Source organism: Mizuhopecten yessoensis, unplaced genomic scaffold, assembly GCF_002113885.1.
Source record: "Mizuhopecten yessoensis strain PY_sf001 unplaced genomic scaffold, ASM211388v2 scaffold716349, whole genome shotgun sequence".
Taxonomy (NCBI): domain Eukaryota; kingdom Metazoa; phylum Mollusca; class Bivalvia; order Pectinida; family Pectinidae; genus Mizuhopecten; species Mizuhopecten yessoensis.
Window position 1 is genome coordinate 954,953 of NW_018480072.1, and position 14,782 is coordinate 969,734.

Sequence of the window (14,782 nt, forward strand, 5' to 3'; positions counted from 1 at the left end):
TTTTGTTTTGTTTAAATCTGACGAAATATACTTGCTCTAGTTGTTGGTTAAGTGGANTCTGCTAATATTTTTTTTTCTAAAGATCAAAATAGAAATTGTTCCCAGTATTCTATTGTTAAATATAAACTTTCTGCAGTTTAGTTATTGGAGAAACAAAAGAAAGTACACATATGTGTAAACATTTTGTATGTTTGTTATGATAAACAGGAAACATATGTTGTGATAGAAAGAACACAGTCAACAGGTAGTATAAATTGGTATTGTTTACCATTGTATCTCAACTGTGTATACTGTTTGTGTATTTTACGGGAAATTATAAAAGACTTATTATATAGGCCTAAATTTGGTGTCAATTCCTATTGTTTATAACATGATGTTGAAACAAGGTACATGTATATGAATGGCACATCTGACAACACATCTGTTGATTCATCAATGCTGTAGTAAAACTTAAAATCATATTTCCAACACCCAGTAACAGTTTTTGGCAGCGATACATGAATCCTTGAAGAAATTAAAAATCTTGTTTCAGTAATGTTTAAAAATATAACTTTCCATTGTCCCAGTTATGTGATATGACATATGCTTATTTTCACAGACCATCACACTGTTATGTTGACCTGGGAACATTAATAGGGAGGAAGAATCGAGCGAGGTGCAACAACAAACAGCCATCACCATGGACAACACTCTACACTACACATCCGTCAACCACGCCTATCATCTGATTGGCTCAATCAACCAACTGCGGAAGAAAAGCGAGCTGTGCGACATCATATTGAATTGCAGCAACACTAAAATTCCCGCTCACAAACTCATTCTATCTGTAAGCTCGCCCTATTTCAATAGCTTGATGAACTTACGACCCGAAATTTCGAACAGTGTGTCAGAAATTCATCTCAACGGCATAGACAGCAATGGAGTCATGCAGATTATCGAGTTCTTTTATACATCAGCCATTTCCGTAACCGAGGAAAACGTGTGGTCACTTCTCCCAGCTGCCTCATTACTACAAGCAGAAGAAATCCAGAATCTATGTTGTGATTTTTTGTCGACTCAGCTTCAGGTAGAGACATGTCTGAGGATACACAAAATTGCCACCAGGTGTCTCTGTTCGGGACTGCTTTCGGAAACCACTGAGTTCATAAAGGAAAACTTTGACAAGGTAATACATTCAGATGCAGCTACCTTAACCCTTTCACCCCTATGAAACTTGAATAAATTCTACCATAAATTGATCTGGATGAGTCCATTGTGGTCTACAGTGTTGAAATCTGTTCAATAAGATCCCTGTCTCAGGTGTTACCATAACGATCTTTGACTGACGCGATATCGTAAATCTGTGTACAAATGTATAATGTAATGGAGGGCAACAGTGTCCGCCTTGTTGGATGAGAAGGTCACTAATCTTTTTGTTTCAAAATTTCAAAATTTTGACATTCACAGTTTTCTTAGTTTTGTAGTTTAACCAATGATTTTCCCAAATTTGAACCAGTGTCTGTTTCACAAACCCCTATTCTTGTATTGCAAATATGCAAGAAAGCATTTTATATTAATGTTGTATGGCATAAAAATTAGCTTAATCACTTGAGTACGATTCATAGTGAAAGTAAACAAACAAAAAATCATAAAAATGATTTTTTTTTTCGTCTTCAGGTGATTGAGGAGGAGGCCTTTCTTGATCTTGGCGTGGATGAACTGTTTTCGCACATGAAGAGGATGAATGAGGTCGTGCTCACAGATGAACGCATGCTGCAAGCCTTCAAATGCTGGATCATACACAGTATCGATGATCGTCAGGTGTACGGACTTAAGGTAGCGATGGGTAACCAGTTTATCAGAAGTTGAACATTATCAATCCATTATCAGTTGATCATTGATGTGTTGTGAATCTAGGTCCATACAAAGCTATGCACTGTATTAACAAAAGCGGAAATATTTTTTTAATTTCACATTTCATAATTCAGTGCAACATATTAACACATGAATATTATGATTTACCAACTGTGAATTATATTACTTTTGTAGTGCAGTGTATTGTGAATGTTAATTATCCACACCAAATGAAAAAAAATGAAAAATGAAATTTATCACTTACATACATATCTTCCCTAAATTAGGGTAGATATATATATGTAAGTACTCGGTAATACATTTTATTAAATTAGTTATTTTTTCAGACATGTAACAGAAATAAACATGTTTTTTGGTTTGGCCTTAGCTAATTTATCATTTGTCTTTATCATTGCTTTTGCAGATTATCAAACAATTTCCAAAACTTGAAGAGAAACTTCTCAATTTCATTCCAATGGAACTATTGATGGACGGTAAGTCTTTTTACTATTTTCTTAAAATTTGATATAAGGTAAACCTCCGGTCAGTTCCAACAGGCGGTAGTTCGAACACACTTTTTGAACAATGAAAATAAAAAATATCTGTCTAGTGATAGTTCGAACCCTGCTTACACACGTTTCGGATTGTTAGAACACACAACTTTAGTACTGAACTTACTTAATTATTGAATGAGGTTGGCTATCGGCGATGCAATATTAGCCTCGCGAAACTCGCTTAAACTTGATCTATTTGCGCATCGACAGCGTAACTGACATTGAAATCTGATTAAGTTCAGATGTTAGTACCTGTAATTAGTAATGGTCACAAAAATCCAAAATCCAATTATCAGAAATTATCTTCCTTAATCGTAAGTCCATAACTATGTACTGCAGATGCTGACAACAGTTTTGTGTGAAAAATGCTTAATTTGAGTCTATACACAGGAAGGCTGCATCGTAATATATTTATTCACTAATTCAGTAAGCTTTAGAATGCCATCAATAACCAAATAATTAGCTATGAGGCCATAAGATATAAAAAAATATTCTATTCTTGCCAAAAAAACACTGCATACATACCTACCGGAACAAAAGATCTTACCATGCTTTCATATATCTCTATTCTCGGTACTTTTTCATCCATAATTCTTAAGCATCCTCAACTCTTTGATTAAACGACTGTGATAAACAGGTTCTGAAAACTGCAGTATACAATGACCAAGATGTAGAAAGCTATAGTTTTGGCTCCATTAGTAGATGTGAGATGATAATTTAGTATTTCATTGATGTACATACAAATATTTACTCTTTATATTTTTTTATTTTTTTTTACGTAAAATTGATTCCAAATTAATATTTTCTTATTTTTAAAGGAGTTGAAGAAGAAGAATCCTCGTTGAGCTCACCCAATCAAGTAAATCCAAGTGCCCGAGTTCATCACCATGGCAACGACCTCAGGACCAACAGCCCCTTGGAAGGATCACCGGCAAAAGGAGCAGACAACTCTCGAGTCACAGAGAGCATGGAAGAGGACGGCCATATGTGCTTTGAATGTGCTGAGGTCTTTGACACAAAAAATGAATTGGACAATCATGTTAAAACTCACAAGTTGTTTGGCCAATCGGCAGGAGTGGATGATAGTATGGCAAGTGAGGGTCAGAATAACTCAACAATCAACAGCAGTACCAGTCCCAATCCTGTCGGCAGCTCTGCCAGTTTTGCTGAAGATGTTCAAAACCGAAACTTTGCGAAATCATTAAGTTCCCTTTATTTTGATTCCAACTCGACGACGACCACTAGTTCTCTGTTTGATGATTATATGCGATCCCGTGGGTTGGACGGGCCAGAATTTGGTGTGACGGCACAGAGTACTCCCAAACCCAACTATACTAGCTTGCTCAAAACACACCAACTGACCATCACTGCTACCAACTCAAAGGAGGAAGGCTCGCAGCTCAACTTTATCTGTCCGGTGTGTGGCAAAACTTACGATGACCAGGAGACACTTGGGAAGCACTTGGAGAGTCACACGGGTTTTGATTGCAAAGTTTGTGGGAAATCCTACACCACCAAGTCCAACCTGCAAACTCACATGAGAAAACACAACGGAGATAAGCCGTACAACTGCACTTACTGTGATAAGTGTTTCACCAGTCTATGTGTGCTCAAAGTACACCTCCGTACACACACAGGCGAAAAACCCTTCGTGTGTCCAACGTGCGGCGTGTCCTTCGCCAAAAATATCCACCTGAAGCGCCATCTATCGATACACACCGGAATCAAACCGCATGAATGTAAAATATGCAATAAGCGCTTCAGCCGATCGGACCACTTGAAGCGTCACGTCCAGAGCATCCACACTCAGGACCGCCCCCACATCTGCTCCCTGTGTGGCAAGGACTTCGTCCGCAAGTACGAGCTCAACAAACACATGAAGCAGCTTCACTGGGGGTTCACAGTGGGAGATGAAGGCAACGACAGCCTTGAAAACAGTTTACATGATTCTTTGCTCAACCCTTCTGGGGCCTCTTTGAACAGTTCAGATGCAATTAATAGCAGCTTGCCTACCACTATCAAGACGGAAGTGATGGATCCCATAAGTAGCCCTGATGCAATCAACAAAAGCTTGCCTCTCACTATCAAGACAGAGATCTTAGGTTAGTCATGTGATACAACGGGAGTGTCTTTGGCTAGTCACATGATCCGAAAGGAGACATTGATACATGACGAGACGAAATCGTAAAATGCAAAGGGGAGACAACTGTATTTAAGGGAGAAATTGTTATGTTACACAGGGAAATATTGTTATTTAGATATTGTTTTTTAATATTAATTTGTATCGTATTTCGTATTTGTGGCACAAGAGTTACAGAGGAATTGTATTTTCATTATGGTAAATTATTTGGTTTCTAACTTGTTAATGTTGCCTAACTACCGAGGTGGACGAGACGGAGGACATAGACTCGTGTGTATTTAGAGAAACCTTGCCAGATTACTGTTAATGTAGACCGTGTGTCCGTAAAAAAGTTTTTTTTTTTTTAATTTGAGAGATAACAGATACCAGGTTGTTGTTGTTGTTGTTGTTATGATGTTACTCAAGAAAAATGTTATGCCGAGTATCAGATATCTAAACAGAAAACAAAAATATGAAATTGTTTTTTTACGAGGAAATTAATTTGGTTCTAAATTTTTCCTAATTTTAATTTCATTTAATAAATTGAAGGGGTGTTCAACACTTAAACATATCAATGTAATTCTCTGAAATATGACAAATACTCAAGAGTAGTGTAGATATAGACACACTGTAGTGTTGTCATCACAACATAACTGTTTTAATATCTCCTTAAAAAAAGAGTTCCATTGTTATTTAAAAGTGTTAAGAGTTGCATGTGAATGCAAGTGTGTGAATTTGAATAAACAAATTATATATGTTTATTACCCGTGAACCTTTCTACATTGTTGCTTACCCTTATTGTAACTTGGCTGATTATATTATGAGATTTGATTAAGAGGTATTATGTTTTATCCAATGTGGGAAGTGTGAACTCAGCTGATGAATTTCATCAATGAAATATGTTCCAGTTCAAGCTTTTTAATCTGGCGCTGCACCAGTGTTCTCCCTGTGACTTCGGTAAAACAATGTATTTGCATAATTAATTTGCCGGTACCCAGTTTAGACCTAAACAATGACAAAAAAAAAAAAAAAATGGTCGTTAGCCTGATCTGGCCGACTTATTAATCTAAAGAAAAAAACTTTTCAACTCCTATTTTTCAAATTTACTCAGGTGTATTTTTTTTCTTTTTTTCTTTCTCAAATTCAGTACAATATTCGTCATTGCTGGGAGCCATGGGAGAAAACACTGTTTTGAGCCCATGTGTTAATGAGTGAAGTAGTGATGAAGTAGGAAGGTACTGGGTACTAAATGTTATGTATATATGTGGATTTAGTGAAGATGCAGGGCCTCTGTTTATACTATTGAGAGGTTCACTCTGAAAAGTTCGTCGGTACTATTAAGGAAAGTGTTATGTTGACTGTAGTTAAGGTTATCGTTCTCCATTTCATTCCAGAGTAGAATACAAATTATTGTTAATAAGTTTGAATTATTGAGATTGTTTTTGTTTATATAGTTAGGTATTTCTGTTTGCATTCCATTATTTATATTTTATAAATCATTTATTTCTAGACTTCTGAAATTTATTCTTGAGAAATTAAAATTTAATAATTTATTAATGAGAGTCAATTATTTTATGTTTTAATTTATTTTTTGTCGAAAGAAAAGTTTTCTTTCGATTTATATTTTAATATCACTACACTGTATATCCTAACATTGCAACGAAACAATTGTTGATAATCAAAGAGTGTGCTGTTGTTATGGACCACACCGGTTGCTATGGTTTCATGTATTTGTTTTTGATGGTGATACATTTGTTGTATTAACAAGGAATGTTACTATAAATAGATTGTTACAATATACCACAGAATATAGGGGTGTAATTGAGTGCACTCAGTTTGGATCACACAATTGTTTTTCTACGTTTGATTATAGTTAACCCTCATTTTACTGCCACCATTTTATTTTTCCAGATTAGTTTTGACATTATAAAGGGGATTGACATTAAATTAAGGGAAAATGCATAAAGAAAACGAGAAAAATTTAAGTATATTGACAGTAAACAAGGTGACAAATGAAATAAGGGGCGTTATATCGAGGTTTTACTGTGCATTTTATCAATTTATTTCACAGGCTTTTGTCTACCTAATGGGCTAAACACTGTAATTTAAAGGTGTTTATTTTCATAAAATAAAATAAGACTAGACTTTTAGGAATTTTGTGTTAGTTATATAATTTTTTTGATAAAATTTATACATGCATTCTACTAAATAATTAACGGGCAAAAAACTCTTCAAAAAATTCTTACAATTCAGGATTTTGGTGAATATTTTAATTGTTATGTAATGTCATTTTGACCGTGATATGAAAAGTGATCCATTCCGAGTACCCACACCTGGTGAGACTGTTAATTGTTACAAGGTGGTGGTTTTATCCTGAGGAGGATTGGGATGTTTTCGTTGTAATTCTGCATTCCACTTCTAGATTACTTGTTACCACAGTTTTACATGTTTATTTTTATCTTTATTTTATTTCACCTTATGTGAAACGTCATTTAATATCAAATGTAATCTAACAGATCAGGCTGTAGAAGTCTTGATATAGAGCTAAAAAGTGTCAGTCCCCAATAAAAGAGGTCCCATTGAACCCTGAACAAAAAGGCGTCATTGTCCCTGGCAAAAGGGACCATAATGGGTCATGTCAAAAGGAGACCCACCATTAGCTGGAAAAAATTGCCCTGTCATTGACCAGATAAAAGGGGATCCAAAATTGGCCCCTGACAAGGGGACCCATCATCAGCTCTTAACACTTTTTTCATTTCCAAAAGTCGGTCATATAATTTATTAGCAAAGAGAGCAAGATAGTTCTGAATCAGTAAAATTCAGGAATTGGGGAGGATATGATGTCAACTCATTGACTCCCTTAAACCTATGGTAAGGATTTCTGATTTTGGAATGCAGAATTGATTTAACGTTACAGAGAAGTATATGCTTGGTATCTTTCAGGTTAAATATGTGCATTATGAACAGATATTGTTAACAGTGTGAGTATATAGTCAGTGTATAATTGATGTTCAGATGGGTTGGCAAAATAACTGCCACATCATTCTAAATATTTTATATTCAGATGACAGTGAAGTGTGATTTAGTCCTGTTGTATCGGTATTTCACCAAACCCTTAAATGTTAACTGTGATTGGTTAAATCAACTCATTCACCCCTGAAATTTCATAATGAACTATTCCAACGTTTGAACTGGAAGACTTTAAATGTGTATTTAGGGGTGAAAGAGTTGAGAACTGTTATAATTGTTAAGACATGATGGTGTTGAGTATGAATTACATTCTCTTAGTCGATAAAATGGTTATGTCTAGATGGGATATTTTACTGAAAATACCAATATAATGGTCAAATATCTTGTGGCCCAGGGTGCCAACACATAATTTCTGACTTAAAGTAGGGGGTGGGCTTATTTGTGGATAAAAATAGTAACAGACATTGTAGTCAGATTACATCTAACAGTGTCTGGACAACAACTTTTTAGATCAGTATTTTTGTTGGATTGTCTTCTCTAAGTTGGAAATAATTCTTCAAATCTTCACTGGTCTGTCATCTTTCAATAGAGAAAGTGTAATGTACTATAAAGGGCCACTGTAATGTTGATTTAAAACCAGTAGAAACAAGTGTGATGTATTGTCAAAGTCCACTGTGATGGAGGTTTATCCAGCTGAGCAAGAAGAAAGAGTATGGTCCTGTTGGCAATTATTGAAAATATCTCATTCCATTCCATTGGAAATGTTATAAAATCATTTTACAGTATTATTTTCAGAACTTTTGTAAACAAAAAAGCAAATTTATATGGTATTGTTAAAAGGACAACAGATGCCATGTTGCTGTTACTTCCCTGTGTATATGTTCCATTGTGACGTTGATCAATTTTAACTCTGTGCTCTGTTAAGTGTTGGTTTATACAGAGTTACCTGATCATTTTTAATATTCGACAGGAAATTTTAGACACAGAAAAAACCCATTCTGTTAACAAGTTTTCAGTATGTGAGAGTCCTTTGATGTATTGATTTTGAAAATTCAAATTTGTCTTTGTACACTAATCAAAACATTTTACTTGCATGATTTCACATTGTTCTTATCATGCTATTAATTGATGTACAAGTAATTAGTCAAGACGTCAAGAAATCATGCAAAACACTGAAATGTCTGCGATCAGTTTTAGGTACATACCTTAGGTATGTGTTATGAAGGAAAGTATAAGGTTACTTTTGATTGGCTGTTTTGAAATGAAGGAATGTGTAAAGATACTTTTGATTGGCTGTTTTTACATGAAGGAAAGTACATGTATAAGGCTACTTTTGATTGGCGGTTTTAACATAAAGGAATGTATAGGATGATTTTGATTGGCTGTTATGACATAATGTGATGTTGGAATTATGATTGATGATTTATTTAAGAATGAAAAAAATAACCTGTCGTAAGGATGGCATGATGAAAGCATTTTTCTGTCAGGAAACATAAGTGCAAGGAGAAGTATTTATCATGTTCTGAAAGTGCAAGGAATTTTCTAATTTGATAAAAGTAACTGTTAAATTTGAAAAGTGCAAGACTGTTTGTGATTGGCTGATACGATTTACCTTCACAGCACAATTACATGTACAGATGTATATTGTTTGTTATAATATTCATTGTTAGAATCACAAAAAGTAGAATTTTGTTGTTGAATAATAATACATTCTATTTTTCATGGGCGAATGTAAAATTGGGTCGTTATTACTATAGATATATATATATATTGTCCTAAGTTGCTGTGGCGGGGCTCGCTACAGCTGTTATGTTGTTGTATCTGACTTAAGTTTTTCAAGCCACAGTTCCATGATGTTCCTTTAGCTTAACTTGAGTGTTTTCTTAACTTATTTTCCTTATGGAGAATGTCAGTTAAGAATTGTTTTAGTTATGATGTTTCGTGAAATTGGAAGTCGGTACCATTGTTTTGTTGATGTTACTGTGGCTGAATGTTTCTTTCGCTATTACTGTACAACAGTATACAGCATTTTCTGTCTGCATTCCAATTAATTTATACAGAGTATCTAATTTACATCTTTACGTTTGTTTCCTTGAAAGTTATCCTGCACCTAAATGCTCAGATAAGTATTAGATATAGGTATGTTGAATATGTGCACAATATTCAGTTAAATAAACATCACAATGAGAATTTCTTTTTGTAATTTGTAACCATTATGTATATCAAGACAACACAGATTTCATATAAACGGTATCATTTTTCTTGTTTGCGTTATTTGCAAATATTGTCTTTCAACCCATGTGATAAAAGATACTGTGTTTTGCATATCTTTTGTGTTTTGTGATTTGGTGATTGCAAAATGTCTTAACAAAATTTTACAAGTGTACCTGTAGTTATGGGATACGTACATAATACAAATGATATCTACAGTAATTGTGGAAATAAAGACTTTCTGTCTAAAACATTTTCTGGATTTTATGAAGTTTAAAAGAACTGGATGAGGTACAGTTTGTTTAAGTTGTTAGATATTTTGTAATTGTCAAAACAGAATCGTGAGGTATGGACCAAACAGTACTACTGTATAAATGGTCTGTTATGATCATAAACAGGAGTCTGTGTAGCAACCACCAACAGCTCTGTCACACATATCAGGGCTGAGTCATTTTCGTATCTCTCAAAATTAAGAATCCTCGTATCACTGACTGATATAGTCATTTTCATACCTGTTAGAAAAAGGATCCCGTGCATTGCGAAACTTTATAAAAAAAACTAAGATAAAATTAAAAAAAACAACATCAAAAAACATTAGTGTTCACCAAAAAAAGCAGCAAATAAAGCAATGCATTATGGGACCCCAACCGAGTTTGGAACCACAGACCTTTGATCACAATTTGGTCCCTCTTATCAACTGAACTATCAGATCAGCTTCGAAGTAAGGGGTTACCATTAGACAAAACAAAAACGATAGAAGTTATTACACTATTTTGTAATTAGCTTGGTATGGATTCATTTTGAAAACAAAAAACTTAATGTGTGAGTTTGCTATTGGAGCTTGGTACAACCAGATTCTTGTTGATGTAAATTATAACTTATAATCTATAACGTTGTTACTGGTCAGATTTATATTATTGATACTTTTGTTAACTGTTCCGTTCAGCTATTTTGTTGGTCACATGTGTTATTAAACGTAGTTCTACTCGCCTCCAAACACAATATGTATAGGTACAATATAACTAAACTTGTGTAGGGATTTTGACTCACTCAAAATATAATTGGTTTGGTGTAATATTTGGTGAGTTCCACTGACAGGATATAATATTTATCTTGTTTGTTAGAGATGTATCAGATAAGAAGATACAAGGTAACTCTTGTAGAATTCCATGTCACCTTATATTCACTCGGTAACACTGACCGGATACAGAACTAATTTTGTCAACTCGTGACCTGCCTCGACCAATTAGATAAGGAGATTCTGGGCAGTGGCATGACAATATGGTTAAACAGAACTAGTCAACATATCGTAATTTAGGTAATTTATTGTAACAAATATTCTGTACAATTTATTGCTTACGATTCTGTACCATTATTTGATTTCACCTACACTGTACCAAGAATTGGTTTGAAATACACTTTCCAATTACATTGCACCATTAATATACTGGTTACAATTGCACTCCAATATTAATTGTTACAAATAAGTTGCACGATTTATTACAATTCTACGATTTACCGGAAATTGTTTCAATTACCAGTACACTATTCAGCGTTAACTATATTTTTGATAACTAAATCTACTAACAATATAGAGATTGGTTACAATAGGTTTAAAAACAATTTTCTTAAAATGTTTTACGATTATTTGAGTATCCAGACCTACAAATGTCATTTTTCTACTGCACTGACCGTAGTATCAAGTTTAATAAAAAAAAACAACACCACCCATTAACACTCCATTTGTAACAGACTTCTGTAGTACTACAATAGTGAATGTTTCCATGATTGAAAACAGACTTCTCAACAAAGTTCTGTCAGATCTGTGCTTCAAGGTAAATGGAAATGAAATAATGAAAGAGTGCGTCAAATTTACTACTTATTAAATACATGTGTTATATGTACATTGAAACTGTTTTAATTCAGTCTGTTCTCACAAAATAAAGTAACACTGTTAACAGTTATCAAGCCTTTGTGTTGTTTCTGTCAGCACTAGTCCTGTATAGAGGGTTTAACAAGCCTCGAAAATCCGAGCGTTCCGCTGTCGATATTTCTATGTACCACTGGAATCAATGGGTTGTGACAAAAATAAAAGGCTTGCGGTAAGTTATTTAGTTGGTTTCAGTTATAAAACGTGACTTATCACTGGGCTGATACCTGACCTTTGAATATTAGTGGAGCGACAACAGATTTCAAAGTTAGTCCATTTTATCATTACACTGTCGCATGCTTCTTTCAAGGTTCAACAAGCCCCCTAAGAGATGCAGTAGTCACCTAAATTTTCAACCCCCTGATAAGTCATGTTCAAAGACCTCAATTAAAAATCGTGACTTATATATGTTATTTGTATAAATTGAACTTGTACATTGGCTAACCAGTAATGTCATTGGAACAATAAATATGGTGTCGAGTTAAGTGTAAAACATATGATTTTTTTCTTACACAATATAGAATATATTTGTTGTTAATTTATTGTCAAAAGTATTCAGACATTAAAAATGTTATGTAATATTTCCTCAGAAAATCTTGTTATTGACATTACCTTTCATTTACAGGAAATAAAGTATTAAAAACTATGATAATCCTTTCTTTACATGAATTCAAAAGTTCCATCTTTGAATGAAATGAAAAAGACATTTAAAGCAAATTTTGAAATTGAAAAGTTAATTGGTACAACTTAATATTTTTCTTGCTGTCCTGGTAATCACAACCATCACATTAGATGAAAAACTACCCTATATACATCATAAAAGTTAAAGTGTTCAATTTGTACAAAATAAATAACGAGGGAAAAACTGGCCCTTCTGAGGAATAGTCGTGTTTATGCTAAACACTCTTCATGTGATTTTCCCTTTCAAACTGTAAGGCTGAAAAAAAATGTTCTTTTTACACTCCATTGATTTTTTGGCAGAGGTTGAAACACCACGAAATGTGACTGTAAATGAAAACTGTCATTTAGTAATATTTTGGCAGGGAGACATTTATAATAACAAGAGGCCCATGGGCCTAAACGGTCACCTGAGTCCTACAGTATTTATTTTTGAAATATGTACCAATTTGAGTACAAAATAGTTAAGTATAACGTTAACTTAACTTTGTCAGGACCATGAGCTGATCATTCCTAGACCGAGTTTCAGTTAACTCGGCCTATTAGAACTTGTTTTTAAGTTTGAAATACTTTTTTCAAAATGGCGGCCGTGGCGGCCATATGGAATTTCTAATCGACCCGAAAAATAACAACACTTTGTCAGGACGATGAGTCGATCATTCCTACAAAGTTTCAGTTCAATCGTCCCAGTATACGTAGAACTTGACTTTAAGTTGGAAATAGTTTTTCAAAATGGCGGCCATATTGGATTTCTGATCGACCCGAAAAATAACAACACTTGGTCAGGAAGATGTCAGTAACCTTCCCATGAAATATTAATGAAATCCCTTTGCCAGTATTTCAGCTTAAGTTGAAAATATAAAATGTTGACGGACGACGACTGACGAAGACGGATAGCAATAGGTCACTTGAGCTAAAGCTCAGGTGACCTAAAAACATGAACTACAAACACAATATACAATTTAATTTTATTAATGTAAATTATAGCTATCAGCACCAATCATATCGTCACCAGTATATATTTAATCCAAGTTTTTCTTTTCTTTGAACAACATGAACAATGAGGAAACTTTATAGTGGGCTATTTTAGGGGTAGGTGGGGGGATTATTCTGGCAATTGCATGGGCAAATCAAAATCTAGATTGACAAAATTCCAAACCTAAAAGTTACACCAAAGAATTGTATTAAATTAAAAAAAAAATCAACTTCTACCTAGACCCTGTGAGCAGTTTTAACATACCTGTATGAGCTATAGAATAATGGATCAATTTAAAATGAAGTGTTGGAAGCCAGTGCAGAATGAGCACTTTTACCACAGGGACCTGCGAGTTTGCTACAGTTTTTGTTTGGACCTAAACTGACTCTCTGTGAAAATTCCCTCCCTTATATTGGTACATTTGTAATATATTATAGTAATACATCACTGTGGGTGGCATTTGTACTGAAAGTTGATCTATACCCCTAAAATGTCTATAATAATAATAAATAATAATTCAAGGTTCTTATATACAGTTTTATCACAACCTAGTCTGTAGGTCATCTCAAAGCGTTTCACGAATTATAATCCATGGTTATAGGGCCTTTGCAACCAGCCAATATCTTTCTCATCTTCCTGGAGAGCATACAGTCGGAGCTGCCATTTCGGCGCTCACAACTAGCATTCTACAATTCCAGCACTGCCCAACCACGTACTCATTTACAGCTGAGTAGACTGCAACAAGCGGAGTAAAGTATCTTGTTCAAAGATACAACACAGTGCCGTGTCGTAATGCGAACCAACAACCCTTCGGTCACGAGCCAGGCGTCCTACCAGTAGACTACTGTGCCTCAACATGCTTTACATTACTACCCTGCATAACACATCAACTCAGGTCAAACCATATCTAAACTGTAAAAGTTCTCAGGTCCCTGTGGTTTGAACTGGTTCTCATGGTTACAATATGGTAATTTGACCCAGTTCCACTTAACTGCATTCAAAATCCCAGGTCAAACTGGGTTTGGTTTGCATAAAATAAAATAAATAAACAACATTTGATATAGCGCCCTATCTAGCTAACATAAACCACTCTAAAGCACTTTACAGCACATAGATATACAATTTCATACAGGCAATACAATTAGCATATATATTAATCAATATTTGAGGAATTCGCAGGAGCTGCCTTATCAGGCGCTAACTACTAGTCCTATGCCACCTGGCTAATATCTCCCTATGTGTGTATGCCTATATGCTGGAGATGTACTGTGTTCTGTTTGTAGTGGGACCGTGCTTCCAACAGTATCATTTATAGTGCCACCTCACTTGAATGCTACAGCACAGACACCGCAACACCCACCCCAGACAAATTTATACTCCACAGGGGTTGTTGGTGTAGAGATAGGAAATTGTGACATCGTTTGCACTTGCACATCACTAATAAATAAAGAAGAGTTCACTCTTTTGAGTGAAATGTTGACTGTAGGTGAACTGTACATCAAATCTACGTC

At 34.7% G+C, this 14,782-nt stretch overlaps 1 protein-coding gene across 1 annotated transcript; it reads left to right on the forward strand.

Moving 5' to 3' along the window:
- Positions 1-619: 619 nt before the first annotated feature.
- Positions 620-11,651, forward strand: LOC110443487 (zinc finger protein 3 homolog; the record flags this gene model as incomplete). Its single annotated transcript, XM_021487716.1, has 4 exons — positions 620-1,165; positions 1,657-1,815; positions 2,258-2,327; positions 3,206-11,651. Coding segments are annotated over 4 exons (2,064 nt in total), but the record flags the coding sequence as incomplete, so codon positions are not given.
- Between the last annotated feature and the right edge of the window lie 3,131 nt (positions 11,652-14,782).